General features: G+C 54.1%; 2 protein-coding genes and 1 long non-coding RNA gene across 4 annotated transcripts; all 3 read right to left on the reverse strand.

The window, feature by feature from the left end:
- Nucleotides 1-8,378: 8,378 nt before the first annotated feature.
- Nucleotides 8,379-10,620, reverse strand: LOC116800072. Its single transcript, XR_004361171.1, has 3 exons — nucleotides 10,608-10,620; nucleotides 8,571-8,629; nucleotides 8,379-8,395 (listed from the first exon to the last, which is right to left on the reverse strand). It is a non-coding gene; the product is annotated as an uncharacterized LOC116800072 (long non-coding RNA).
- Nucleotides 10,621-16,033: 5,413 nt separating this feature from the next.
- Nucleotides 16,034-17,827, reverse strand: HOXC5 (homeobox C5). Its single transcript, XM_032713626.1, has 2 exons — nucleotides 17,368-17,827; nucleotides 16,034-16,248 (listed from the first exon to the last, which is right to left on the reverse strand). Exons 1-2 carry the CDS (start codon nucleotides 17,825-17,827, stop codon nucleotides 16,034-16,036), a joined length of 675 nt encoding a protein of 224 aa, XP_032569517.1.
- Nucleotides 17,828-21,955: 4,128 nt separating this feature from the next.
- HOXC6 (homeobox C6) lies at nucleotides 21,956-23,612 on the reverse strand. 2 transcript variants are annotated; one of them, XM_032713622.1, is made up of 2 exons: nucleotides 23,077-23,612; nucleotides 21,956-22,293 (listed from the first exon to the last, which is right to left on the reverse strand). In XM_032713622.1, exons 1-2 carry the CDS (start codon nucleotides 23,474-23,476, stop codon nucleotides 21,956-21,958), a joined length of 738 nt encoding a protein of 245 aa, XP_032569513.1. In that variant the 5' UTR covers nucleotides 23,477-23,612. The 2 variants fall into 2 exon arrangements, with proteins under 2 accessions (XP_032569513.1, XP_032569514.1); XM_032713623.1 differs by having other exon boundaries at nucleotides 21,956-22,269; nucleotides 23,077-23,476.
- Nucleotides 23,613-27,188: the final 3,576 nt, after the last annotated feature.

Genomic DNA, 27,188 nt, shown 5'->3' on the forward strand with positions numbered 1-27,188 from the left:
GAGGGTCGGGAATGGGCGAGTGAGGGGGGAAAGGCCTGAAAATCAACACGGGAAGGAGAGAACGGGGAGGGACAGGGAGGGAAAACCCCCCCAGGGGCTGGTTCTTGCCAAAGGGGGGCTCGGGGGGGGTTTTGGGGGGTTCTCCCGGGGGAGCGGATGCGGTTTGGGGTGGAAAAGGGGTGGAAGGGAAGAGGGAGAAGGTGGGAAGGAAGGTGGGATGTGTGGGAAGGGAGAGAGAGAGAAATATGGGAAGGGGAAGTGGTGGAGATAAAGGGAGGGAGGGAGGGAAGGAAGGAAAGGAGAGAAGGAAGGGAGGGAGGGAGGGAATGGAGGGAAAGGAAGGAAAGAGGAAAGGAAGGGAGGGAAGGGAGGGAAAGAAGGGATGGGAGGGAAGAAGGGAAGGAAGAAAGGGAGGGAGGGAGAGAGGGAGGAAGAAAAGAAGGAAGGAAAGCAGGGAGGGAGGAAGGAAAGAAGGAAGGAAGGGAAGGAAGGAAGGAAGGAAGGCAGGGAGGGAAGGGAGGGAAGGAAGGAAGGGAAGGAAGGAAAGGAGGGAGGAAGGAAAGAAGGATGGAAAGTAGGGAGGGAAGGGAGGGAAGGAAGGAAGGAAGGAAAGGAGGGAGGGAGGGAGGAAGGAAGGAAGGGATTGAGAGTCTTCGCCAACCCCCCAAGTCTGGTAGAAGGGATCCCGGGAATTACCGGGATTTGGGGGGGCTGGAGGGCCGGGGGGGGTCCCAGGGTGGGACACGGGATGGAGGGAGAGGGAAACCGGTGTCTTGAAAACAACATTAAAATGAAGGAGAAGGAAGAGAAGGAGAAGGAGAAGGAGAAAAAGGAGAAGGAGAAGGAGAAGGAGAAGGAGAAGGAGAAGGAGAAGGAGAAGGAGAAGGAGAAGGAGAAGGAGAAGGAGAAGGAGAAGGAGAAGGAGAAGGAGAAGGAGAAGGAGAAGGAGAAGACAAGGAGAAGGAGGGGAAGAAGAAGATGATCAGTATTACCGACTGCTGACTCCCTCCGAGTTCTAATTATTTATTTATCTTAACGCTACAGGAAACAAAGTTTCGCTTTTTGAAAGCGGCTCCTCTTGCCCGAACTCCCCCAAACTCTATAAAAATCCCTCCCCGGCCGCGGATAAATCCCAGAGGTCAACGGGAGCCGCTCTGCCTCGGCTGGTGATTATTTTACTGCCGAGAGAATCACAGGAATCCGCCAAGTGCCAAGAAAACATTCCAATATTTCCGCGGCTGTTGACACCGCTGTGTCTGTGCGCACCCCCCCAGCTATGGATGCCCGGATTTATCCACATATATCCTGGTATATCCATGTATATCCATAAATACGCAGCGTCCCGCTGCCTGTAATATAAATATGGACACAGACACCGCCCGAGCGGGGAGAAAATGATGAATTAATTGTGTATAAGCCGGAATAAAGGTGGGATTTATTCGTGATGCTTTGGTCCTTTTTTTGTTGCTGTTTTTTGGGGTCTTTTTTCCCCCCAGTAAGGAGGAGGAAAGTCGGGATAATTCCATTTGCGAGTGGAATCGTGCGTTTGTTTCCCTTTCAAGCCTTTCCTTCCTAAAAGCAGGGAAAGCGGCCGGGGAGGATGGATATTCCCGGACCCTGCCGGGGAAAGGCGTCGTGTCTTGCCAGGAGAGAGAGAGAGAAAAATCGCGGCGGGTTCTCCCCCCCAGCCAAGTAAAAAAAAAAAAAGGGAAAAAGGTGGGGGGGGGGGCGGGGAGGGATAAAAATAGAAATCGATAATTCGAGATTCAACTCTTGACCGGGGAAAACCCGGATCAAAACCTCATTTGATAGAAACGCGCTCCGAGGAGCGGATAATAAATCAATAAAATCAATCCATCAATAGGCTGCGCGGGGCCCGGCAACGGGGTGGGGGAGGATGGAAAATGATGTTTAGAAACTCTCTCCTTCACCTCGGGGGACAAAAAAAAAAACCCGCACCCAGAGGACGCGCTGCTGCCCCTCTTCCAGCCGGATTTCCTCCCTCTTTCCATCCACCCTCCAATAACTCATTTATTATTTTTTTTTTTCCCCCCGGACACGAGGAAATTTTATTTCCCGGAGTCATTCTCCGGGCGCTTTATTTATTTATTTATTTATTTATTTATTTATTTATTTATTTATTTTTTCCCTCCTGTCCAATTACGCCGAAATTTATTTCGCTTCTTGTTACAAAGGGAGATTTCTTATTGTTTGGGTCCCGTAATTCACACCCACACGCCCCCCCAGACGAGTGGACCCTCTCCCGCTCTCACGCGCAGAGGAGAAGCAGCTCTCGAGCTCCAATTAAACGCGAATTAATTCGAAATTAAGCGACAATCCGAAATATCCGGAAGAAATGTCTCCGAGCCGGCATTTATTTTTAATGACCGCCCCCCTCCCCGTCCATCACCCAGAGGAAGAGGTCGGGAAATGAGGAAAGGGGGAAATAAAAAAGAGCCGAGTTTCGCCTCAGACGCAAAAAAACTTTCATCTTTCTCCCCAGATCTTGGCCCCTCCGTGTTTCTGTCCCGACCTGTCGCGACAGGAGCGGGAAAACGTCCCCCTTTCTCCCCCCCAAAAAAGCTCTGGTGGTCCCTGAAAAGCGGGAGCTCCTCCCAAATCCCCTGGGATTCCGTCCCTGGATTCCCCCCCTGGATGCTCCCAGGTTTGGGGGGATCTCGGGTTACCCCCAAAAGCGCCTTTTCAAAACGAGCCTCTCGAGGACTTCCCGGGGGGTTTTGGGGTGATGGAGGGGGGACCAGGGGGGCTCCCGCGGGGGCTGAGTTTTCCCACCTCCCCAGGCTTGGAGCTTATTTTTGGCACCTTCTTAATTTTCTGGTGCCTTTCCCCGCTTTTAACGACGGCTCGATAAAGGGAATAACTCCGATTTGGAGCATTTTTTGGACTTTTCCGAGCCTGCAGCACCTGAACCGTCCCGGGGTGGGGGTCGGGGGGGACCCCAGGGACCCCCCTGGAAAAGCCCTGAGGGACCTTTGTCCCACCCCCCGTGGGACCATCTCGCTGCTCGGGGGAGGGGATGGAAAGAAAACGCTGCTTATTTCAGGCGCTGGATTTTGATAAATCCTCGCCGGTGACGTGTTGGGGTCACACCTGCCCCCAAAGGGACATCTATAGGTGATCTATAGACCCCTATAGGTCCCCACTGCCGGGGGGGGGGGCTTAGGGAGCTGCGTCTACCCGAGGAGGAGGGGGGGAGCTCCACCTTTCCAGTGGGATCCAGGGTGGGAATTCATCTCCATCTCCATCACGGAGATTAAAACTCGACCCCAAAATCCCCCTCGGCGTTGGTCCGGGTGGTCCCCGGCCCTGGTGGGAAGGGGGGGTGCAAAGAGGGGGCAGCGAGGGCTGGGGGGGCTCCCAAGGGCTCCGCAGAAGAGGAGACCCCCCCCCCAAAGAATCGCTAAAACGCCCCCCGGGAACTCAGCAAGACCCTCCTGGGCCAGTGAACTGCTCCCCCCGGGAGGACTCAGCCCCCGCTGGACCCCCCCAGATTAGGGACCCTGGATAAGGGACTTAGAAAAGGGGCTTCAAATCCCCCCCACCCCCGGCTGTCCCCAAAAGGATCCCGGGCCCCAGGGGGCTGTTCCAGGGCTGCTCCTGCTTTTTGGGGGGGCTTGAGCCCCCCCCAGGACTCCGGAGAAGGAATGGTTTGGGGCTCCCCGTGTCCCTGCCTCTGGCCCCCAAGGTTGTACCTGCAGGGTGGGGGTCCCCGGGGTGGGGGCAGCCCCGTCCCCCCTTCGGGGGGGAGCAGCGTCCCCGGGGGGCTGAGGGGGGTTTAGCCCTGGATGGAAGGGGGTCCCCACCCCTACAGGGAAGCTACTGCGGGATCCTCAGCACCCACAGAGTTACAACCCCACCCCGAACACACAGAGTCCTCCAGAACATACAGAGACCCCCCCAAGCACCCACAGAGACCCCCCAGCACCCACAGAGCCCCCTAGATCACACAGAGCCTCCTCAACACCCACAGAGCACCCCCTAAGACCCACTGAGACCCCCAGATCACACAGAGCCCCGCTCAGCACCCATAGAGCCCCCCAGAACACACAGAGCCCCCCCAGCATTCACAGAGACCCTCAGAACACACAGAGTCACACACACCCCCAGCACCCACAGAGCTCCCTGGGCACCCACAGAGACCCCCAGATCACACAGAGCCCCCTCAATGCCCACAGAGCTTCTTTGACACCCACAGAACCCTCCCCATCCCGCACTCATAGAGACCTTCTGAACATAGAGAAGCCACTCAGCACTGACAGAGACCCCCGGAACACACAGAGCCCCCCCCCAGCACCCACAGAGACCCCTCAGAACACACAGAGACCCCTCAGAACACACAGAGCCCCCCCCAGCACCCACAGAGCCCCTCAGAACACACAGAGACCCCCCAGCACCCACAGAGCCCCTCAGAACACACAGAGACCCCCCAGTACCCACAGAGACCCCCCCCAAGCACTGACAGAGCCTCTTTGGCACCCACAGAACCCTCCAGAACACACAGAGCCTCCCCAGCAATCACAGAGACCCTCAGAACACACAGAGACCCCCCAGCAATCACAGAGACCCCCCAGAACACACAGAGCCCCCCCCCCGAACACATAGAGCCCCCCCAGCACCCACAGAGACTCCCAGAACACACGGAGCCCCCTCAATGCCCACAGAGCCCCCCCCAGCACCCACAGAGCCCCTCAGAACACACAGAGACCCCCCAGCACCCACAGAGCCCCTCAGAACACACAGAGACCCCCCAGCACCCACAGAGACACCCCCCCCAAGCACTGACAGAGCCTCTTTGGCACCCACAGAGCCCCCCAGAACACACAGAGCCTCCCCAGCAATCACAGAGACCCTCAGAACACACAGAGACCCCCCAGCAATCACAGAGACCCCCCAGAACACACAGAGCCCCCCCCCCCCGAACACATAGAGCCCCCCCCAGCACCCACAGAGACTCCCAGAACACACGGAGCCCCCTCAATGCCTACAGAGCCCCCCCAGCACCCTCAGAGACCCCCCCCAAGCACGCACAGAGCCTCTTTGGCATCCACAGAGACCCCCAGAACACACAGAGCCCCCCCAGCACTCACAGAGCCCCTCAGAACACACAGAGACTTCCCCAGTACCCACAGAGACCCCCCCCCAAGCACTCACAGAGCCTCTTTGGCACCCACAGAACCCCCCAGAACACACAGAGTCCCCCCAGCAATCACAGAGACCCTCAGAACACACAGAGACTCCCCAGCAATCACAGAGACCCTCCAGAACACACAGAGACCCCTCAATGCCCACAGAGCCCCCCCAGCACCCTCAGAGCCTCTTCAGCACCCACAGAGCCCCCCAGATCACACAGAGCCCCCTCAGCATCAACGGAGCTCCCCCAGCAACTACAGAGACCCTCGGAACACACAGAGCCCCCCCCTCAGCACCCACAGAGCTCCCTGGGCACCCACAGAGACCCCCAGATCACACAGAGCCCCCTCAATGCCCACAGAGCTTCTTCAGCAGCCACAGAGCCCCCCCCCCCTGCACTCATAGAGACCTTCTGAACATACAGAAGCCACTCAGCACTGACAGAGACCCCCGGAACACACAGAGCCCCCCCTCCAGCACCCACAGAGCCCCTCAGAACACACAGAGACCCCTCAGAACACACAGAGCCCCCCCCAGCACCCACAGAGCCCCTCAGAACACACAGAGACTTCCCCAGTACCCACAGAGACCCCCCCCAAGCACTCACAGAGCCTCCTTGGCACCCACAGAACCCCCCAGAACACACAGAGTCCCCCCAGCAATCACAGAGACCCTCCAGAACACACAGAGACCCCTCAATGCCCACAGAGCCCCCCCAGCACCCTCAGAGCCTCTTCAGCACCCACAGAGCCCCCCAGATCACACAGAGCCCCCTCAGCATCAACGGAGCTCCCCCAGCAACTACAGAGACCCTCGGAACACACAGAGCCCCCCCCTCAGCACCCACAGAGCTCCCTGGGCACCCACAGAGACCCCCAGATCACACAGAGCCCCCTCAATGCCCACAGAGCTTCTTCAGCAGCCACCGAGCCCCCCCCCCCCCCCCCACTCATAGAGACCTTCTGAACATACAGAAACCATTCAGCACTGACAGAGACCCCCGGAACACACAGAGCCCCCCCCCCAGCACCCACAGAGCCCCTCTCAGCACCCACAGAGCCCCTCAGAACACACAGAGACCCCCCCAGCACCCACAGAGACCCCCCCCTAAGCACTCACAGAGCCTCTTTGGCACCCACAGAGCCCCCCAGAACACACAGAGCCTCCCCAGCACTCACAGAGCCCCCCAGAACACGCAGAGACCCCGCAGCGCCCACAGAGCCCCTCAGAACACACAGAGACCCCACAGAGCTCCCCAGATCACACAGAGACCCCCCCAGCAGACACAGAGCCCCTCAGAACACACAGAGACCCCCCATCACCCATAGAGTCCCCCCAGCAGCCCCAATGCCCCCCCAGCACCCACAGAGACCCCCAGAACACACAAAGCCCCCCAGAACACACAGAGCACCCCTAGCGCCCACAGAGCCCCCCCAGCACCCACAGAACCCCTCCAGCATCCCCAGAGCCCCTCAGAACACACGGAGCCTCCACAGTGCCCACAGACCCCCCTTGACACTCACAGAGACCCCCAGAACACACGGAGCCCTCTCAACATCCACAGAGCCTCTTGGGCACCCACAGAGCCCCTCAGAACACAGAGAGCCCCCTCAATGCCCACAGAGCCCCCCCCAGCACCCTCAGAGCCTCCTCAGCATCCACACAGACCCCCAGAACACACAGAGACCCCTCAGCACCCACAGAGCATCTACAACACCCACAGAGTCCCTCCAGCACCCGCAGAGACCCCCGGAACACACAGAGCCCCCCCAGCACCCACAGAGCCTCTTGGGCACCCACAGAGCCCCCCCAGCACCTTCAGAGCCTCCCCAGCACCCACAGAGACCCCTGAAACACAGAGACCTCTCAGCACCCACAGAGCCCCCCCAGCAGCCCCAGTGCCCCCCCCAGCACCCACAGAGCCCCCCAGAACACACAGAGCCCCCTAGAACACACAGAGCCCCCCCAGCACCCACAGAGCCCCCCAGAACACACAGAGCCCCCCAGAACACACAGAGCCCCCTAGAACACACAGAGCCCCCCCCCCAGCACCCACAGAGTCCTCCAGAACACACAGAACCCCCCCCCCCCAGCACCCACAGAGTCCTCCAGAACACACAGAGCCCCCCCGGTACTCACAGAGCCCCCCAGAACACACAGAGCCCCCCCGGTACCCACAGAGCCCCCCAGAACACACAGAGCCCCCCCGGTACCCACAGAGCCCCCCAGAACACACAGAGCCCCCCCAGCACCCACAGACCCTCTTCGGCACCCACAGAGCCCCCAGACCACACAGAGACCCCCCGAACACCCAGGACCCCCCCCCGCATACACCCCACGCAGACCCCCCCAATCACACACACACACACACACACGTGTGCTCACAGGCAGCTGGGCAAACACACTTGCACGGGCGTGAACACGCATGAACTCACATGAACACACGTGAACTCACATGAACACGCGTGTACACGCAGGCACGGCTGGGCTGGCACACACAGCCGGGCAGGGGCAAGTGCACACGGGTCGCACACACACATGTGTACAGCCCCCCCACAGGTACAGCCCCCCCCCCACACGTATACAGCCCCCCCCACATGTACAGCACCCCCCCACACACACGTGTACAGCCCCACACACACGTGTACAGCCCCAAACACAAGTGTACAGCCCCCCACACACGTGTACAGCCCCAAACACATGTGCACAGCCACACATACATGTGTACAGCCCCCAACACGGGTACAGCCTCCCCTCACACGTGTACAGCCTTCCCCACACGTGTACAGCCACACATACACGTGTACAGCCCCAAACACATGTGTACAGCCCCAAACACACATGTACAGCCCAAACACACATGTGTACAGCCACACACACACATGTACAGCCACACACACACGTGTACAACCACACACATGTGTACAGCCCCCCCACATGTACAGCCCACACACACACGTGTACAGCCTCAAACATACATGTACCGTCCCAAACACACATGTACAACCCAAACACACGTGTATAGCCCAAACACACATGTACAGCCACATACACACGTGTACAGCCCATACACACACGTGTACAGCCACACACACACATGTACAGCCTCAAACACACGTGTACAGCCCCAAACACAGGTGTATAGCCACACACACACGTGTACAGCCTCAAACACATGTGTACAGCCCCACACACATGTACAGCCTCCCCCACACGTGTACAGCCCCACACACGTGTACAGCCCCTCCACATCTGTACAGCCCCACACACATGTACAACCCCCCCACATGTACAGCCCCCCTCACACGTGTACAGACACACACACATGTGTATGGCCCCAAACATACATGTACCATCCCAAACACACATGTACAGCCCAAACACACACATGTACAGCACACACACACATGTACAGTCACATACACACGTGTACAGCCCCAAACACACGTGTACAGCCCCAAACACGTGTGCAGCTGCCCTCGGGGAGACTTTGGGGGGCTTTGAGGGGCTGGGGGGGCTCTGGGGGTGTTGGGGGGTTGTCTGTGGCTGTGGGGGTGTGTGAGGGGCACTGGGGGGCGTGGGGGTGGGTGTAGGTGTGGGGCGGGGCTACGTGGAGGGGTCGGGGGGGGTCTGTGGGTGTAGGGGGGGTCTGTGGGGTGTCTGTGGGTATATTGGGGGGTCTGTGGGTTTATTGGGGGGTCTGTGGGGGGGTCGGTGGGGTGTATGTGGGGGTATTGGGTGGTCTGTGGGTGTATGGGGGGGTCTGTGGGTGTATTGAGGGGTCTGTGGGTGTATGGGGGGGTCTGTGGGTGTATTGGGGTGTCTGTGTGTGTATTGGGGGGGTCTGTGGGAGTATTGAGGGGTCTGTGGGTGTATGGGGGGGTCTGTGGGTGTATTGGGGGGGTCTGTGGGTGTATTGGGGGAGTCTGTGGGTGTATGAGGGGGTCTGTGGGTGTATGGGGGGGTCTGTGGGTGTATTGAGGGGTCTGTGGGTGTATTGGGGGGGTCTGTGGGGGTCTGTGGGTGTATTGGGTGGTCTGTGGGTGTATGGGGGGGTCTGTGGGTGTATTGGGGGGGTCTGTGGGAGTATTGAGGGGTCTGTGGGTGTATGGGGGGGTCTGTGGGTGTGTGTGGGGGGGCCTGTGACTGTATTGAGAGGTGTGTGGGTGTATGGGGGGTGGTCTGTGGGTGTATTGGGGGGTCTGTGGGGAATCTATGGGGTGTATGTGGCTGTATTGGGGGGGGTGTGGGTGTATTGAGGGGTCTGTGGGTGTATTGGGGTGGTCTGTGGGTGTATGTGGATGTATGGGGGGTCTGTGGGTGTATTGAGGGGTCTGTGGGTGTATTGGGGGGGTCTGTGGGTGTATGGGGGGGTCTGTGGGTGTATGGGGGGGTCTGTGGGTGTATTGGGGGGTCTGTGGGTGTATGGGGGGGTCTGTGGGTGTATGGGGGGGTCTGTGGGTGTATTGGGGGGTCTGTGGGTGTATGGGGTGGTCTGTGGGTGTATGGAGGGGGTCTGTGGGTGTATGGGGGGGTCTGTGGGTGTATGGGGGGGGTCTTTGGGTGTATTGGGGGGTCTGTGGGTGTATTGGGTGGTCTGTGGGTGTATGGAGGGGGTCTGTGGGTGTATGGGGGGGTCTGTGACTGTATTGGGGGGTCTGTGGGTGTATGGGGGGGGTCTGTGGGTGTATTGGGTGGTCTGTGGGTGTATGGGGGGGGTCTGTGGGTGTATTGGGGGGTCTGTGGGTGTATGGGGGGGTCTGTAGGTGTACTGGGGGGGTCTGTGGGTGTATGGGGGGGTCTGTGGGTGTATTGGGGAGTCTGTGGGTTTATTGGGTGGTCTGTGGGTGTATGGGGGGGTCTGTGGGTGTATGGGGGGGTCTGTGGGTGTATGGGTGGGGAGGGGGTCCTATGTGTATATGGGGGATGTTTGGGGGGGGTCTGTGGGGTTTTATGTGGGTTTATGGGGGGTTGTGGGTGTAGGTGGGTGTATGGGGGGTCTGGGGGTGTTTGGGGGTGTATGGTGGGAGTTTGTGGGTGTATGGGTGTGTATGAGGGGGTCTGTGAGTGTATGGGGGGTCTGTGGGGTTTTATGTGGGTGTGGGGGGGTCTGTGGGTGTATGGGGGGTCTGTGGGGTTTTATGTGGGTGTGGGGGGGTCTGTGGGTGTATGGGGGGTCTGTGGGGTTTTATGTGGGTGTGGGGGGGTCTGTGGGTGTATGGGGGGGTCTGTGGGGTTTTATGTGGGTGGGGGGGGGTTGTGGGTGTATGGGTGTGTATGAGGGGGTCTGTGGGTGTATGGGAGGGTCTGTGGGTGCATGTGTGGGGTGTACATGAAGGGGTTGGGAGGGTTGGGGGGGGTGTATATGGGGGTGCGTAGGTGCCCTTATACCCCCCCTCCGGGTGCAAAACGCCCCCAGACCCCTCGTGTCACCCGCAGCCTCTGCCCCTCCCAACACAACACACGTGTCCCCCCCTCGCCCTCTCCCCCGAGGACGTGGCCCCCCCGAAACTCCAGGCCTGGGATATCTCCAGGATGGATCTTGTCGGGGAGGGGGGGTCCCCTAAAGCCGAGTAACACCCCCCTCCTCACCCTCGGCGAACAAGGGGGGGCCGGTTACTGCCTGGAGAGGGTGGGGAGGGGGCACCCCGTTGTTTCCCGCGGGACCCACCGCTCGTGGGGGGGAGGGGGGGCACCCCAGGGTGGGAGTGAGCCCACCTCTCTCCCCCCCCTTTTTGGACCCCCTTTGTCCCACCCCAACCATCTCTCCTCGCTGTGACCCCAAAATACGGCCCGGAGGCGTCCCCGGGGGGGGGGGTGGTGTCCCCCATAATGCTCCCCCAAGACCGGGGAGATCCCTCCCCCCCCACGCGTGACCCCCCCATCACCAAACACCCCCTGGGAGGGGGTGGGGGGTTCAAAGCCCCCCCCTCCCAACCCCTCTTTCCCCCCGGCGTGGGGTGTCCCCCCCCCCAAAAGTGCCGTGGGGTCACGCAGGGACCCTCCCTCCCTCCTCCTCTCACCTGCCGCGACCCCGCCCGTCCCCCCCCGCCCCCCTCCCGCCCCTCCCAGCGCACACCGAGATCCCCCCCCTCCTTTTTTCTTTCCCTTTACTTCCTTCCCTTTCACCTCTTCTTTCCCAACACCAATTAAACCCCCCCAGACCCCTCCCCAAAAAAGAATAACCTTTGAGGGGGGGGCGGGAAACTTTAAGTCCATCCCCTGGGGGGGGGGTTAAGGGGGGTTGGGGGGGGAGTTTTGCTGCCGAACCGGTAATAAAGAGACTTTCCTTGGCCTTATCTCCTCTCCGGCAGCCCCGGGGATGGAAAGGGGGCGGGAGAGGAGGAGGGGGGGGGAAGATTCCTTCCCGATAAGATCCTTCGCCTGCAGAAAACTCACATTCCAGCTCATCCCCGCGCGCGCACGAAGCGCCCCTTTTCCCACGCCGACACCGGGGAAGGGGGGGAAAAGGTTTTATAAAAAAAAAACCCCACCCTTTCGCCATTCCCGAGCCGCCAAAAAAAAAACCCAAACAAACAAACAAAAAAAAAAAACCAAAACAAAACCCAACAAAAACCAGATTCGCGAGGAGAAAAGAGCAACGAGGGAGGAGGAAAAAAAAAAACCCAAAAAACTTACTGGGGTGGCCGGGTCGGAGCCGCTCCGGGAGCCCCGCGGCCGCCGCGCTCCGCACTAAAGCTCCTGTCCCGCTGTCCCGGCGTTAAACAGCTCGAGCAGCTGCGGTGGTGGACAGTTAACATTATATATGATGTAAATATATTGTGGGTTTGTCAGCTCCCCCAAACCATAAAACTTAGTTTAATGACATCACGTGCTCCCTGAGAGCCATTCAGGGCTTTTGCTTAGGGCCATCCACATAAATAACCTTCAAAAGTTTTAAACTACTAAAATCGCATAGAAGCCATGAGTATTTTCTGCCTAATGTTCGCGGTGAAACTAAAAGGGCTTTGCTTTTATTTTTTTTTTTTTTTTTTTTTTGGTTTGGTTTTAGTTTGGTTTGAGGTTTTGGGTTTTTTTGGTGTTTGTTGTTTTTTTTTTTTTTTTCTTTAAACAAAGCCAAAGTCGCCCTGGATTAAGAGATATATATAAAAAGGGAGGAGAGGAAAAAAAAAAAAAAAACAAAACCAAACCAGGAACTTTGGGTTGTTTGTTGTTTCTGGGCCGTTTTAAGTTCTCACGGGGCTGACACGGCTGGCGGGGCAAGGTAAGTCCTTTTTATTTCCTTCTTGAGTTCTTTGGGAAGGGGTCGAGCGGCCGAGAGGGGAATGAAAGAGGCAAATCTCTTCCAGGCGGCAGCAGCAGCAGCAGCAACACCCACCCAAGAGGCAGAAAAATGCCCCTTAAAGAGAGGGGTGAGGGGTGCGGAGACCCCCCCGACCCTCCTCTCCCCCCCTCCCCGGGGCAGGAGACGCCGATAATTAATCACAAGTAGCCGCGCTCGGCTCCGCGGGGTGGAAAGGCGAAAGTTTGATATTTAAAGAGGGGTTTGGGGGGGGGGGAAGTTCTGAGTTCGTTTGGGGTTGTTGTGGTGGTTTTTTTCCTGCTGTGGCAGCTGAAACGCGCGTGGGCCGGGAGCGGGTTAACCCTCGCCTTGCCCGACCTGCCCTGACAGTTTTCACAGCTAAAGAGGAGAGAAAAGGGGGGGGGGGGAAGTGTTGTTGGAGTGCGAAATGAGATCGGAATAAAAAAGAATAACCCGGAGACGCCGCAATAACCCCGGTGAGAGAGAGGGGAAGACGTTGCTTAAGAGAAAATTGAACGGAATAACGAGCAATTACCAGCACACGCCGAGAGGGTTTCGTGCCTGAGTAACCAGTCAATAGATTTACGCAGCGTGGGGAAAGAATAAAAACCGGGAAAAGGGAAAGGGGGGAAATAGGGAAAAGAGATGATTGCGATCGCTCCCGAGCCGTCACCGCAGGCCCCACGAGTGGGGGAGCCACTCGGAGAGAGGCAGCAGATAAATGTGCGAGGCGAGGCGAGCCCGGCTTGGCTTTGCAGTATTTCACCCCAAACCGACGGGGAAATGACAGGCGAGACGCCAGAAAGAGAGGCGAATAAAAGAGGATTTTTATCCGCCGAGTGTTACACGCCAATAAAATTAAATATCTCCGCCGCTCGCCAAATAACCGGGTGGAACAACCCACGAGCGGCAGCCAAGCAAATAAAATAATAAGAATTAAAAGAAAAGCCCTCGGGGGGGAGGAGGAGCCGCCCCCATTTGAACTCTCCCCCCCCTCCCCGAGGTAATTTCCCCCCTCCCCCCCCCTCAAGGCAGCCCGAGGTGCCGGAGGAGGAAACTTTTGTTTTGCAGGTTCAGGAAATTGTTCCCTTGTTTTCCCCCGTGTCAAAGGAAATCCTATAAAGTTTTATGGAGCTTATTGGCTCTCTCCCGGCGTTTGTTTTGTGAAAAAAAAAAAAAAAATAAAAGAGCACGGCAGGACCCCCGGGCGGGGCCGCCCCGCGTGTGCGCGTCTGGGTGCGGGAGGAGGGAACAACAAAAAAAAAAAACAAAAATAGAGGTTTTAAAGCCCCTTTATGCAAATCCCGCCGGCACCGTTTGGACGCGGCGCGGGGCCCCCCCCGGGTTGCCCACGAGTGGGTTCGGGAGGGGAAGGACCCGGGAGGGGTGGGGGGGGGTCGCCTGCGTGGGGAGGGGGCGCGATGGGGGTTTGTTGAGCCCCCCCCCGCGCCTCCTCCATGTGGTGGAGGGTCCATCTGGAGCCGAGCGGTGGCCCCCGGGATGGGTGGGTGGGGGGGTGGGGGGATGGAGGGAGGGATGGAGGGATGGACGGACGGACAGACACCTCATGGAAGGCGCGTTCCACCCCCCCCATGTGTTCCACGTTAGGCCCAGACAGACAAGAAAACCTGTTTTTCTTTAAATAAATAAATAAATATACATATCAAAATCAAGGAGGGAAGCGCAGCCCCTCCCCTTCCCCGCAGCCTCTCCCCCCCCATCCCGCTCCAGGGGCCGCTCCCCTCTGGAGAAGGGGGTTCCTCAGGGCCCCCACTTCCCCCGAGAGCCCCCCCCGAGCCCCCATCCCCATCCCAGTCACCTCCAGTCGGGCACTGGGACCTCCTTCCCACGTCCGACCTGCAGCGAGAGGCGACGGTCCCGAGATTTTGGGGGCAAAAACCATTTTATCCCGAGTATACGTTGGGGAGACGGGAGGGGGGAGGAGAGAGAAACAGAGAGAGAGAGAGAGAGAGAGAAGGTAATTTTAATCCCATATTCCTATTAAAATGCCATCTGCCAGGCGAGGACACCAGCCTGGAATGAAAAGCCTGAGAGGAATAAAGATTAAAAAGTCCGAACCGGCCCAGGGAGCAGCTCACCTTCCTCAGGGCCCAGCCAGAGCTTCCACACCAAATTTAAAAGAGAAAAAAAAAAAAAAAGCCCTTTCCCCCTCTTTTTTCCATTCGCTGGGAAATAGGAAAAGCGGTACGTACCTTTTCCAGGGTTTAGGGAGAAGGATGCTCTAAGATCATCCCTTTCCTCCCTCCCGAAACCCGCTTTTTAAGAACACAAATAAAAAGAACGGTGCGTCCCGATAAATCAATACTTCGCCGAAGTAGCAAGAGGAGCAGGAGCTGCTCCGAAGGCGGGGAAGGAGCACAGGAATATCCGCCAACTTTGGGGTCATTTTCCTGTTTATTCCATGTGACAAAATAGAAGTTTCATCGGCCCCTTTTCGCGGCTGAAACGACAACTAATAAATACACCGAGGACACCGCTGGGGGAAAGGAGGGGGGGGAGAAATGAAAGAATTTACTGCCAGGGACCGAATTTAGACAGAGATGTACAAATTGGGGTTCGCCTTGGCTGCCTTTAATAGACATTCGAGCATTCAGCAAATCCACACCAGTTACGCGACAAATAAATACACAGCGATGATACCGAGCCCAGAGGTGACTTCTCCCTCCCCCTCCCCCTCCCGAGCTGCACTTTCCGACCCCCCCCCCCCCAAAAAAAAAAAATTGATGGGAGGATTCGCGCGAAAAACGGGGTGTTCGCCGCCCTCCCCCTCCTCCCCTCCCCACGGCTTCTTTTATACGCAAATAATAATAAAATTACGCAGCGAGACATGAAAATATCCCCCCCCCCAACACCCCCGAGGCCACTCCGACCCCTCGCCGGGGGTTTGGGGGTTTTTAGGGTCCCGAACCCCAGAGAGGGGCAACGTTTTCCCCCTTGGGCGCCAGAGCATCTTCCCGGGGGCAATTCCCGGCCAAGCAGAGCAGCAATTCCCGTCTCCCATCAGGAGCGCGAGGCTGAGACTTCCCCAAACTTAGTGGCTTTGGGGCGCTTTTTCTTTTTTTTTCCCCACTTTATTTCCCTTTTTTTTTCCTCCTCCCTCTCCTCCTTCTTCACCGGCCCCTTTTTCACGCTTTTCCTGGGAATACCGCGATTTTTAGAGGTGCCGCGACCCGGTTTGGTTGGGTTTTTTTTTTTCTTTTAAGCCTTTTTTTTTTCCGCCCTGGTTTTTGTTTGCCTTGATGGTTTTCCCCCCAAAGAGCGCACAGGTTCGGACACTTCGTAACAGCCCGAGGAGAGAGACACGAAATTTCTGCGCCAACACCCGCGGGGTTGTCGGTTTGCTGAGGGGGTTTTTTTCCCCTCCTTTTTGCATATTAATAAGAGATTTCCTTTGTCTGAGGGATTTGTGAAGGGTTCGGACCAGAGTCCATCCAGCAGCTCCCTCCCTGCCCACCCCAAAATCAAAGTTTCCTCGAGGTCGCTTCCGCCAGAAACGACGGAAAATACAAATTAAAAAAAAAATTAATATTAATAATCATTAAAAACAAACCAAAAAAAAGCAGGGGAGCCCCCCCCCCAGACCTCCTGCAATCCCACCTAAAGAGCCTCTTTGCTTTTCAACTTGGAATCTTTCTTCCACTTCATCCTCCGGTTCTGAAACCAGATTTTGATTTGTCTCTCGTTCAGGCAGAGGTTGTTGGCGATCTCAATGCGCCTCCGCCGCGTCAGGTATCTGTTAAAATGAAATTCTTTCTCTAGTTCCAGAGTTTGGTACCGGGTGTAGCTGGTTCGGGAGCGTTTCCCATCCGTCTCTGGAAGGGGGGGAAAGAAAATAAATTCCAATAAAAAGGGAAGGCACACCGCACGAAGAGCCAAAGCAGCTCTGGAGGGATTTGGATTGGTTTTATTAGTAGTAATATTATTACCATCGCTAGTTTCCTTTTTTTTGAACAAAATAACCCGTCACAGCTCTCGAAGGTGCGGAAGTTTCCCGGGGCTTTGGGCGCGCGGGGAGCGAAGGAGCCTCAAATCCTTCATTCCCCGACACCTTCGGCCCCCGAGTTCCCCCTTCCCGCCCTCCCAAAGCCCGGATCAAACACATGGAGCTGAGCCAGAAGTGAACCTGTTTCCTCTCGGACAATAAGGAAGTGCACAAAGGAGGCAAAGACCTTTCCGGGCGGAATCTTGTCCTTTTTATTATTTCCCCCTCTCCTCTCAGCCCTGGGAAGGCGGAGGGGGGAAAAATCTCTCCACGTTTTCCCTCCACCTTCGCCTCCGGTGTCTTTTTTTTTTTCCCCCAGCTCGCCCTCAAAGAACATGTGTATTTCAAGTTATTTTTAACCCCCCCTTCCCAAAAAAATGGAATATTGCCTTTTATACACGTTTTGTTTCTATGATCCAATTATGCCGTCATAAATTTGGGCGTATATAGCCTCTAAGCCTTTTAGTGGACAGTTTTACGAGCAATTGATGCCTTAGTCGTAAAATTTACGACCTCAGGTTTTTTATTATTTGCCCCGTATGGCCTATAAAAACCAAAGGCTAAAAAAAAAAAAAAAAAAAAAGGGAAAAAAAGGGAAAAAAAGGGGAAAAAAAGGGGAAAAAAGAAAAGGGGAAAAAAGAAAAGGGGAAAAAAGAAACCAGATTAAAAAATAAAAGGGGAAAAAAAAGGGGGGGAAAAAAGGTGGGGGAAAAAAAGGTGGGGGGAAAAAAGGTGGGGGGAAAAAAGTGGGGGAAAAAAAAGGTAGGGGGAAAAAAGTGAGGGGAAAAAAGGTGGGAAAAAAATAAAAAAGGTGGGGGGGGAAAAGTGGGAAAAATAAAAAAGTGGGGGGAAAAAAAGTGGGAAAAATAAAAAAGGTGGGGGGAAAAAAAAATCCCGCCAAACAAAAAAAAAAAAAAAAAAGGAGAAGCGAAAAGTTTTTTTTTTTTACCATGGCTCATGTGCAGTTTGGTCATCCAGGGGTAAATTTGCGGCGGCTGCTGCTGCTGCAGTTGGGGTGCTCCTTGCTGCGCCGCTGGCGCGGCGGGCTCGGCTTTGATTTCGGCCGCGCTCTTGGCTCTCTCCTCCCGCGGCGCGGTCGCGCTCCTGGCGCCGTAAATCCCGGGCTTTCGGCCCGCCGGCCGCTCGTCCCTGGCCAGAGGATGCCCCGCGGGCCCCAGCAGCGGGCACGGCGGCGGCTCGGCCTCGGCTCGGGGGGTCCCCGACATCGCCGAGCCGCCCGGGGAGGACGCGGCGGCCGAGGGGAGGGGGCCGCTCAAATCCGAGCCGCGGCGGCGGCACCCGGGCGGCGGAACCGCGGCCGCGCTTCCATAATTTCCATAACTTTGCATGGAATAGGCAGGAACGGGGGGACTTTGCTTGTAAAACGAGTTGGCGACGTAAGAACTCATGGCGGAGGAGCCGGGGGGGGTTTGGGGGGGGGGGGCAAGGGAGGGGGGAAGAAAATACGAAAAGAAGAAAAAAAAAGGGGGGTAGGAAAATTTAGGAGAGGGAGATATTTTTCCTTCCCCCCTCTTTTTTTAATCCCCTTTTCCCCTTCCTTTCTTGCCCTCTCTTTCCGCTTCTTTTTTCTTCTTTTCCCCCTCTTTATTCTTCCTTTTTTTCTTCCGTTTTCCTCTTTTTCCCCCTCTTTTTTCCTCTTTCCTCCCTGCTTTTATCCTCCTCTTTTTCTTCTTTTTATCTCTTTTTTCCTCTTCCCCCCCTCTTTCCCCTTTTCCTCCCCTTTATCCCCCCCCCTTTTTTTTTTTTCGTTGCCGTTTTGTTTTTCCTTCCCCTTTTCCTTTTTTTTTCTTTTTTTTTTTTTTTAAACCTCTTTGATTAAAGGGGGGGGGGGGGTTGATTTGTGGCCCTTTTGAAGTTCAGGGCTGCGCGAGGCGAGGAGGGGAAGGGGAGGGGGGAGCATTTTATTCCCTCCTAAAAGTGCAGAATTTATAGGTGGGGATCCTTCTCCCCTTTTTATTTTTTTTTTTTTTGATTCCCCCTTTCCTCCCCCTGCCCAAATATGGGATATTTAAGTGGTGTCACGTGAACGGCGCCGGCCACTCATCAATTTGCCTCGCTGACCCCGGGCCGGGTTATTGATGGGCGCCCGCGGAAGGTTCCCGCGGGGGGTGCGCGGGGGAGCGCGGGCGGAGCGCGCTGCGGGACGGCGAGGCGGCAGCGGCACCTAGTGCTCCTCCGCGGCACCGCACCCCCCCGCGCAACCTCCCGCACCCCAAAACATCCCCCCCCCTCCGCCCCCTTCAACCTCCGCGGGGGGGGGGGGGAAAGAGGCTCGTGGTTCCCGCAATAATTCCATTTTTTTTTTTAATTTTTTTTTTAATTTATTTTTTTTAACTTCTTTCCCCCCTGCCTCACGAGGAGGGGAGAATAAAAGCTAAAAATAAGTCATTAAAATAATTCATTAAAACGTCGCTCGCCAAAAAAAAAAAAAAAACCAGGACAGGAGAAATGACATGTTGGTTTTTCGACTGACGGTGGGTGTGTGCCCGCCCCCCGCCTCGCCTCCGCCACATTTTTTTAAATTTCTTTCTCATTTCACTTTGAATTTTCCCGGTGTTTTTTTTTTTTTCCTTTTTTTTTCTTTTCCTTTTTTTTTCTTTTGCTTTTTTTTTCTTTTCCTTTTTTTTTTTTTTTTTTTTCCCCGCCGGCCGCGAGGGGGGTTAAAAAAAAAAAATCTCCTTTCCCGCAGCGTTCCCCGAGGGGGTTTCGGGGGGCACGCTGGAAGCTCCTGCGGGGGCTGCTCCTCCCGTGGCAGCTCCTCCAATGCGCCAAAGTTTACATTCCTGGTACCTTCTTCTTCTTCTCTCCCCCCACCTCCGCCTTTCTTCTTCTTTTTTTTTTTTTTTTGGGGGGTGGTTTGTTTTTTTTTTTTTCCCTCTTTTGGTGCAATTTATTGCTGGCGGGAGCCTGGATCTTCCTTGTCCGCCTCCGGCTGCACAAACCAGCCCCGCTCTTCAAAGGGGCGAGGCGGAGGGGGAAATAAATACCTTCCCAAAATCCCAATTTCCAGCCCCGCCGAGCTGGGGGGGGACGGGAGGGCGGTGGGAGAGGGACCGATCCCCCCCCCCCCCCCCCCCCCCGGGGCCGCTCCGGGCTCCGAGAGGACCTGAGCACGTTTCTCCCTCGGTTCCTTCTCCTTTGAGCCGCCAGAGAAAGCCCCGAGTGCTCCGGGGGTTCCACCTCCCTCAGAGGCGCCGACTCCTGTTTGTGTGCTGGTGGAGATACTTTGAAATTCGGTTGCTTTTCGCTTGCCGGGGGTGGGGTTTTATCCTCTTTTTTTGGGGGGGGGCTGGGGGGCGAAATTCCAACCGTTTTCCAGCTCCTGCTCCCTCGGCCAGGTCGTTGCCCCCTGGCCAAACGCTCTCGGGCTTCTCCTGGCCGGTGGTTTCTTGCTGTCGGGGTTGTCGCTCGCCTTGTTTTCTTTCGTTTTAAGAGAGATTTATTATTTTTGTGCCGTCTTTTCCTGCGCTCTGCACGAGTCGCCTGCGCCTTCCAGGCTGGAGACGAGTAAAGGATGGGCGGAAAAAAAAACCCTCCCCGGGCTGCTTTATTATTATTTTTTTTTTTAATTGTTATTATTTCCCTGTTTTGTTGGGGCTTTTTTTTGTCCTTCCTGGTTATAGACACTCAAACACCGAATCCTGGCTGTTTCCTCCAAGCTCTTGAAGGGGACTGGGTCGCTCCCGGGGATTTATCATCCCTGACTCAGTGTTACCTACGGAATTCCCAGCAAATATCAGAGCAGTGACAAAAGAGACGAGGAAAACGCAGGGTTTTGCGTGGGTTTTTTTGGGGTTTTTTTGGTTTTTTTTTTAATCCAGCCTTTGCAGAGGTTTTTCCGAGCCTGCCATCCACAGCAGCGGGCTTTGCTTTCCCAGCGTTATATCCACGATTTCCGAGCTCCTAAGGACGAGGTTCTTTGATTAAAAAAAAAAAAAAAAAAATGACTCCCCCCCCCCCCCCATTCCCCGGAAAGGTTTTATTGGGTTGGAATCAGTCGGGGAGGAGGTGAGGGAGAGGCGGGGGGGGGGGGGAAACGGGTCCTTCCGCAGAGCCGGGGGATTCTCAGCTCTGGAGAAGAGCTCGAACGAGACCAAAAATCGTGGCGAGAAGGCTCATTTCAAACAAATACAGAAAGAAATAAATAAATAAAATCCAAGCACAACCTTTGCCCTGGGGGTTTTGGCTCGAGGAGGGAGCAATAAGAAATATATACTGGTTTGCACTTTGGAAATCCATTTTTAATCATGAAGCGAGAGGTATGGCATAGATTCCTGATGCCACCGAACAATACAGTAACAAGACTAATCCAAGGAGACAAAGCAAAATGTAATTCCCCCCTCCCTTTTCTTTTTTTTTTTTTCCTTTCCTTCTTTTCTCATTTTTTTTTTTCCTTTTTTTTTTCTTTTTATTTTTTTTTTTTTTTTTTTTTTTTTTTTGGAATACTCTTGTAGGAGCAGGAGGGAGGGAAAGGAGAGAGGGAGCTGATTTCCAGGAACAACACACAGAAGAGAAGTGAACTTTTCTAACAGGCTGTTCTCGACCACAGAGAAAGGTTTCGACTGAAGCTCAGAGGCCGTTCTATAAACTTTTTAAAAATAATATTCAGATTTTATTAAATACTCGACATAGTCCTCTGGACGTGACTTTATACATGAGAGGGTGTAACACAAGATTTTTTATTTCTTTTTTTTTTTTTTTTAAAGGTTTTTTTTTTCCTCTTTTGTTTCTACCGCTATAGAACTCCATTCACTTTATACCGTGGAACATTACAGTGCTAAACATAAATATAAATACAGGTACCACAAACACAGTTAAAAATATTCACACAGAAACTGTCACAGTTTGTAGTATGCGGTGATGAGCCCAGGTAGCTGCTTAAATACAAGGAGGACGCTCTTGGAAAGGCGATATTTGGGTGGAAGGAGCTTTTTTTTTTTTTTTTGCCTTTTTTTTTTTTTTTTTCCTCAGGGAAAATCAGATTATTTTTTTTTTTCCACCGGGGGGGGGGAGGAAGAATTGCTCTGGCTGGGGGGGGGGGGTGGGAGGAGGAGGAGGAGAAGCGACTGGGCAGAGTCCGAGCCGGCAGAGCGGAGGGTGGCTGCCCAATTTGGGGTGGGGGGGAGGCGGAGGGATGGGGGAGGAAGGAAGGGGGAGTGTGCGGCTGGAAACAGTTCTTAGCCCGAGTTAGATAAATAGGCGATGGCGGAGATGCGTGTGCGGGGTGGGGGTCACCGGAGAGAGCAGGGAGGGGGGTGGGGGGTCTGTGGAGCGCTGGGGAGGGGTGTCCACATTTCCACCCACCTCAGACGTTATTGTTTCACCTCCCCCCCTCATTATTATTATTATTATTATCATTTATTCTTTTTTTTTCCTTTTTTTTTTTTTTTTTTAAGTAGCCAAACATTGTGCCAGTGATAAATACGGGGGGAGGGTGGGTGGGAAGGAGGGGGTCGGAGCGCGTGTGTGTGTTTTTGGGGGGGGGGGGGGGGTCCTGCCGCCGAGCTGTCACTCCTTCACTCCTTCTGCTTCTCCTCCTCTGTCTCTTCTCGCTTCTCCTCCTTGGCCAAGCTGTCGGCGGCGGCGGCGGCCGCCCCCCCTCCCGCCCCGGAGAGCGTGGAACTCAAATTGCTTTCTTTTTTCCATTTCATCCGCCGGTTTTGGAACCAGATTTTAATCTGCCGCTCCGTCAGGCAGAGCGCGTTGGCGATCTCGATCCGCCTCCGCCGGGTCAGGTACCGGTTGAAGTGAAATTCCTTCTCCAGCTCCAAGGTTTGATAACGGGAATAAATCTGGCGGCCCCGCCGGCGGTCGGCCCCGTAACCGACTCCTAAGGATGCCGAGACAAAACAGACTAAAAATCGTCAGCCCCGGAGAACGGCGGCGGGGGGGGAAAACACCCGCGCCCCGCGCAACCCCCTCCGCCCCCGCGCAACCCCGCGCCCGCCCCGCTCCTCCTCCCCCCACCCACCCCCGGCCGCCTTCCTCCCCCTCCCCACCACCCCCCTCACTGAAAAAAAAAAAAAAAAATTAAAATAGCCCTATTTCTTTTTTTTTTTTTTTTTTTGGGTGATTAAATGAACCCTCTGCTCGCAGCCTTTTCTCCCGGGGCATTTTCTCCCGGGATGCTGCTGCTTTTCCTACACCACCGCCGCCCCCCCCTTTCCAGCCCCACCGCCGCCCCAACTTCTTTTTCCCACATTATTTCTGCCAACCGGAGGGATCTGGGGGAGCCGGGAGAGGGGCGGCGGGGGTCGCAGGAGGAGGGAGGGGGGGAAGTGGCAGCTTCCCCCCGGCCCCAGTTCGTGCGGGGAACCCGCCGCCACCGCACTTCCCGCACCCGTCATTAAAACTTATTTTTACCCCGGTAATATTTTGTGCTTAAGTCCCGAGCAGAGCTCGCTGCACTTTATTATCGATATTTTACACTCTCGAAGTCTTTTAATTAGAAAGAGCATAACAAGCCATATTTGCTTGCAACAACTTAACAAATAAAAGGCCTGTAGCTGCAACTGTGAAGGAGCTATATTATTGTTTTTATGGGGCCATAAAAAGTCGCTCAGCCTGTTCTGCTAGGGAGAAGGTCGTAAAGATGGTTCAGTTTATTTAATTTATATCTCCGAGCTGTAAAACTTACCACTGTGGGAGTTCATACGCTGCATCCAGGGGTATATTTGAATGCTAGTTTTTTGTTCTTGCGAAGTGTTCCTGTTTTGGTCACTGGTAAAATCCTGTGCGATTGATGTCTGTGTATTATGTCCCATAGAATTTTGCCTGCAGCTAGAAAGCATGTCTTTTTCTTGGTAAAAAGCATTAGATCCATAGTCATAAGGTCCTCGGCTGGAGCTAAACACAACATTATCTTGCGGTGAATAAAAAGGAGAAGAATAAATCCGGTTTTGAGCAACGGCTGCTCCATAAGTAGAAAAATGCCTGACAGGGTCATAGGCAGTTGAATTGAGGGCTACGTTGGGAAGCACCTCTTGGCCACTGGTTAGATGGCAGGATAAAGATGGGTTTGTAAAATAGGAATTCATATCGTCCTCTATACCTGGCTGTGTGATTTCTTTAATATTTATTTCTGTCTCCAGTTTGTAGTCTGAACTAGATTGTTATAGGGAAGGCTCTGCTCCAGGACAGACAGAATGACACAGTCAGCTGACCCGGGGGGAGCCAATGGGGAGGCGGGTGTCAAAAAGGGAAAAAATTGCTTTTGCTTCTCTTGATTCCCTAGTTGAAACTAAGTGGGCATGGAAAGTAAGTCCTGCACCCCCAAAGCCCCCCCCCGGCACCCCCGGGGGGCCGGGGGCCGGGGGGGCTGCGGCGGGGAGGGGAGCGCTGCCCGAGGCAGGGCTGGGGGTGCTGCCCGGGGGGCTCTTGGAGGGCGTGGGGAGGGGGGGGGAGGCTGGAGAGGCGCAAATTTCTTAAGCCAGGCTTAACTTTTCCTTCCCCCCCCCCTCCCCTTCCCCTCCTTTCCCCGCTCTCACCCCCTTTTTTCTGCTGCTGGACGCCGGGCTTTGGGAGCACCGGCCGTGCTCTTTGGCGTGGGGTTGTTTTTTTTTTTTTTCTGCTGCTCGTGTTTGGCTTGTTGATGTTTTCTTTATTATTGTTTCAAAGAAATGTTTGCTTAATATCTCGTAGTAAAATAGCTCAGAATTCACAGTAATAAATCTCAGACGTCCACAGAATATTAAGCCATAAATTACCCTCCTTTTCTTTTTTTTTCCTTTTTTTTTTTTTTTTTCTTCCCCCTCTTCCCTTCTTGTTCTCCTGTAGCACTGGTCAATATTCTGGAATCAAATGGTTGTGTTCCTGATGAGAAAATATTACATAAAGAGAGAGGGGGGAAAACATGGCGACTTCTGAATTGATAACGTGTTTCGGAGCCTTCTCAAAGTATGTCTTGGGGAGGGGAGGGGGGAGGAAAGGAAAAAAAAAAAGGACATTCAGCAGAGCAACACCCAACATTGCAAACTCACGTTAGCCTGGAAGTTGGATTTCTCCTCCAGTTTGACATTTCTCCCCCCCCCCCCCCCTCAGACGTTTCCCTGCGAATTTTTAATGCTGGAGGATATTTACATTTTCAACAACAACTACAACAACAGCAGGAAAGGGAGGGGGGAGAGGAAAGAAGGGGGGGGAAAAAGAAGATTTGTGGTTGTAAAGGGGGAGCCTGAGCTGGGGACAAAACCTCGTGTGTGTGTGTGTGTGTGTGTGTGTGTTTGCAGCAATTTGGAGTTGCAGATATTTCCAGCTGATTGGGAAACTTCTGCTGCGAATATTCAGGCAGATGCGAAGGGGGATTATATTCTGCCTTCTCTGGGCAGATTGCACCTAGGACTAATTGAAACGAAGGCAGCTAATCTCATTTTCATTTCAATCTGGAGCCATAAATTGCCCCTTAAACGTAAAACATACCTGCTGATCTGTAAATATTGGGAGGCATCTTTATCAGGCTCGCTATTTAAAAATTCCATTATGGCAGGGGAGCCCCGGCCTCCTCCGTGGTGTCTGGGTGTCTGCGTGTGGTGGGTTTTTGTTAAACCTCCGTCGTGTCCACGCTGGGATTTTAAACGTGAAGGGTGCGGGGGCCTGGGGAGAAGGAAGGGCTGGGGGTGCACCCTCGCATTCCAAACTGAGGGGATTTGTTTGTCTTGCTCCCCATCAATGGACTCCATCCCTTCTTATTTTTTGTTTTGTTTTGTTTTTTAGCGACGTATCCCTAAAAGACTTTAGCTGACAAAGAAGGGCAGGGGTGTGTGTGTGCGTGTGTATATTTTTCCCCCCAGCTATAACAGGAACCCGGATGCCAACGGATTTTATGCTCTTTTTCCTCTGTGTAACAAAGCAAAGTAATCAATGGTAGCAATAAAACCATAAACGAGACTACAACTGAAAAAAAAAAAAAAAAAAAAAAAAAAACGCGACCAAACCCTCGTGTATTCATCTTCTATAACGTTCAGGCTTCCCCTGAGTGTCACTAGGGGGAAGAAAAAAAAAAAAAAAATAAAGTTTCTAAGCGAAAAGGAGCCGGGGCAGCACCTTCTTTAGGCTGAGCCCCCCCCTTTGGGGTGGGGAGCCCGGGTCCCACCTTGGGCTGCCCAACTTGGAGCCAGCCCGGTGCAGGGACAGCGCACTCATGGCCATGGGGAAAGAATTCCAGGCATTTTTCCCCCAACCTTTCCCACCCCCTGCTCTCCCCCCCCCCCCCCCAAAGAAAAAAACCAAACCAACACCTCGCTTTGCTTTCGTTTCCCTTTTCTCCCTCGCCCCGTTTCCTGGTTCTGGAATCAAGGAGAGCGCGAATATTTGGGAGGGAGGGGGAAGAAAATACATTTAATACCTTTAATACATTTAATACTATTAACACATTTATGATTTCTTTTATTTTCTCCCCCCGCCGGGATGTGGAACCCCCAGCCCGGGCAGAGGAGGCTTTGGGGGAGCCAGGGACGTGCTGGAAGTGTGGGAATGCCAGGAGCCCATGGGCACACGTCCCTCCTGGGAAAGCCAAGCGTGCCAGGGTGACTTTGGCACCACGAGAGCTGCTCCCAGATATTCAAAAAGGGTCCGGGGAGAGGAGGCTGGAAGGATGGATGGAGGGAAGGGTGGATGGATGGATGGAAGGCAGGATGGATGAGGGCTCTGCAGTTATTGGCGTGTTGTCTCCACCTCATGTATTGCTCACGGCCCGCTGTAATTTGGCGAGTAAATTAAAAGTAGCTCCAGCTGGCTGGGTTGGACCTTTGCTAGGGCAGATTGGCGGGGGGAGCTGCACCTCTGGAAGGGCATTTACACCCCGCCAACCTTGCCAAAGTTTGGAGGAGTTTCTCCAAGGGCTTCTTCCGGGGGGGTTATTTTTCCTTGCATTGATTATTTTTATTTTTGTTGTTATTATTTTTCTTATTCTCATTGTTACTCTCCTTGTTATTCTCCTTGTTATCCTCCTTGTTATTCTCCTTTTTGTTCTCCTTGTTATTCTCCTTGTTGTTATTTTTGTTATTATTTTTTTGTTATTATTTTTGTTGGGGGGTTTTGTTGCTGTTGTTGTTGTTGTTGTTGTTGCTTCCCTCTTCTTTTCTTTCTTTTTCTTTTTCTTCTTCCCCCCTACTCTTGTCTTTTTTTTTTTTTTTTGTATAGGTGCTCGGGGCTGTTGTATCGAGACCTGTGTGATAACCGTGTGACTGGGAGTCGAGAAAGTTAAGTGTTTTATTACTTCTCTAAACAGAGGGCAAGTCTTAAAAGTCTGGTCGATTTATAGTGAACAGAAACCAGCTGCCGTAAAGAAACTTAAAATAGAATCCTCTCCCCACGCTAAAATCCAGGTTTCTGGGGAGAAAAGGGGAGAGAAGGAGGAGGGGGTGGAAAAAAAATCCAGCAGAACCACCCCAAAAGCTCCTGCAAACACAAATGAGGCGTCATTAAAGCGGGTTTTACTCGTCGCAATTCCTCAGCCTCACGTTTTCAATGCGCTGGACGCGTGGGTTTTATTTTTTTTTTTTTTTTTGGATCCACCATTGATATTTTCTAGCAGTTTGGGGATTTCTCGAAAGTATTTCATCAAAGATATGTCACTACCCAAAAGGTATTTATATTTTTTCCTCCCCCCCCCACCCCTCCCCAGGAAAACACGGCGAGGGAATATGTGGGGCGCTTTCTGGTTAAATTGGTCTGCAAACAATTATGTAAACTCATCAGCAGAAGCAAGAACAGATGTTTTATTAAAAGTGCTACACAGCAGCAGAAATA

Source organism: Chiroxiphia lanceolata, chromosome 30, assembly GCF_009829145.1.
Source record: "Chiroxiphia lanceolata isolate bChiLan1 chromosome 30, bChiLan1.pri, whole genome shotgun sequence".
NCBI lineage: Eukaryota > Metazoa > Chordata > Aves > Passeriformes > Pipridae > Chiroxiphia > Chiroxiphia lanceolata.

Bases quoted from the DNA above. Each gene is read 5' to 3' on its own strand.
- HOXC5 (XM_032713626.1), bottom strand. From the start codon at position 17,827: ATGAGTTCTTACGTCGCCAACTCGTTTTACAAGCAAAGTCCCCCCGTT. The intron at 16,249-17,367 runs GTAAAAAAAAAA...CCCCCCTTCCAG, and splicing joins CAAACTGCACATGAGCCATG to AGACGGATGGGAAACGCTCC.
- HOXC6 (XM_032713622.1), bottom strand. From the start codon at position 23,476: ATGAATTCCTATTTTACAAACCCATCTTTATCCTGCCATCTAACCAGT. The intron at 22,294-23,076 runs GTAAGTTTTACA...GACGATTTTTAG, and splicing joins GCGTATGAACTCCCACAGTG to TCTGTTTTGTCTCGGCATCC.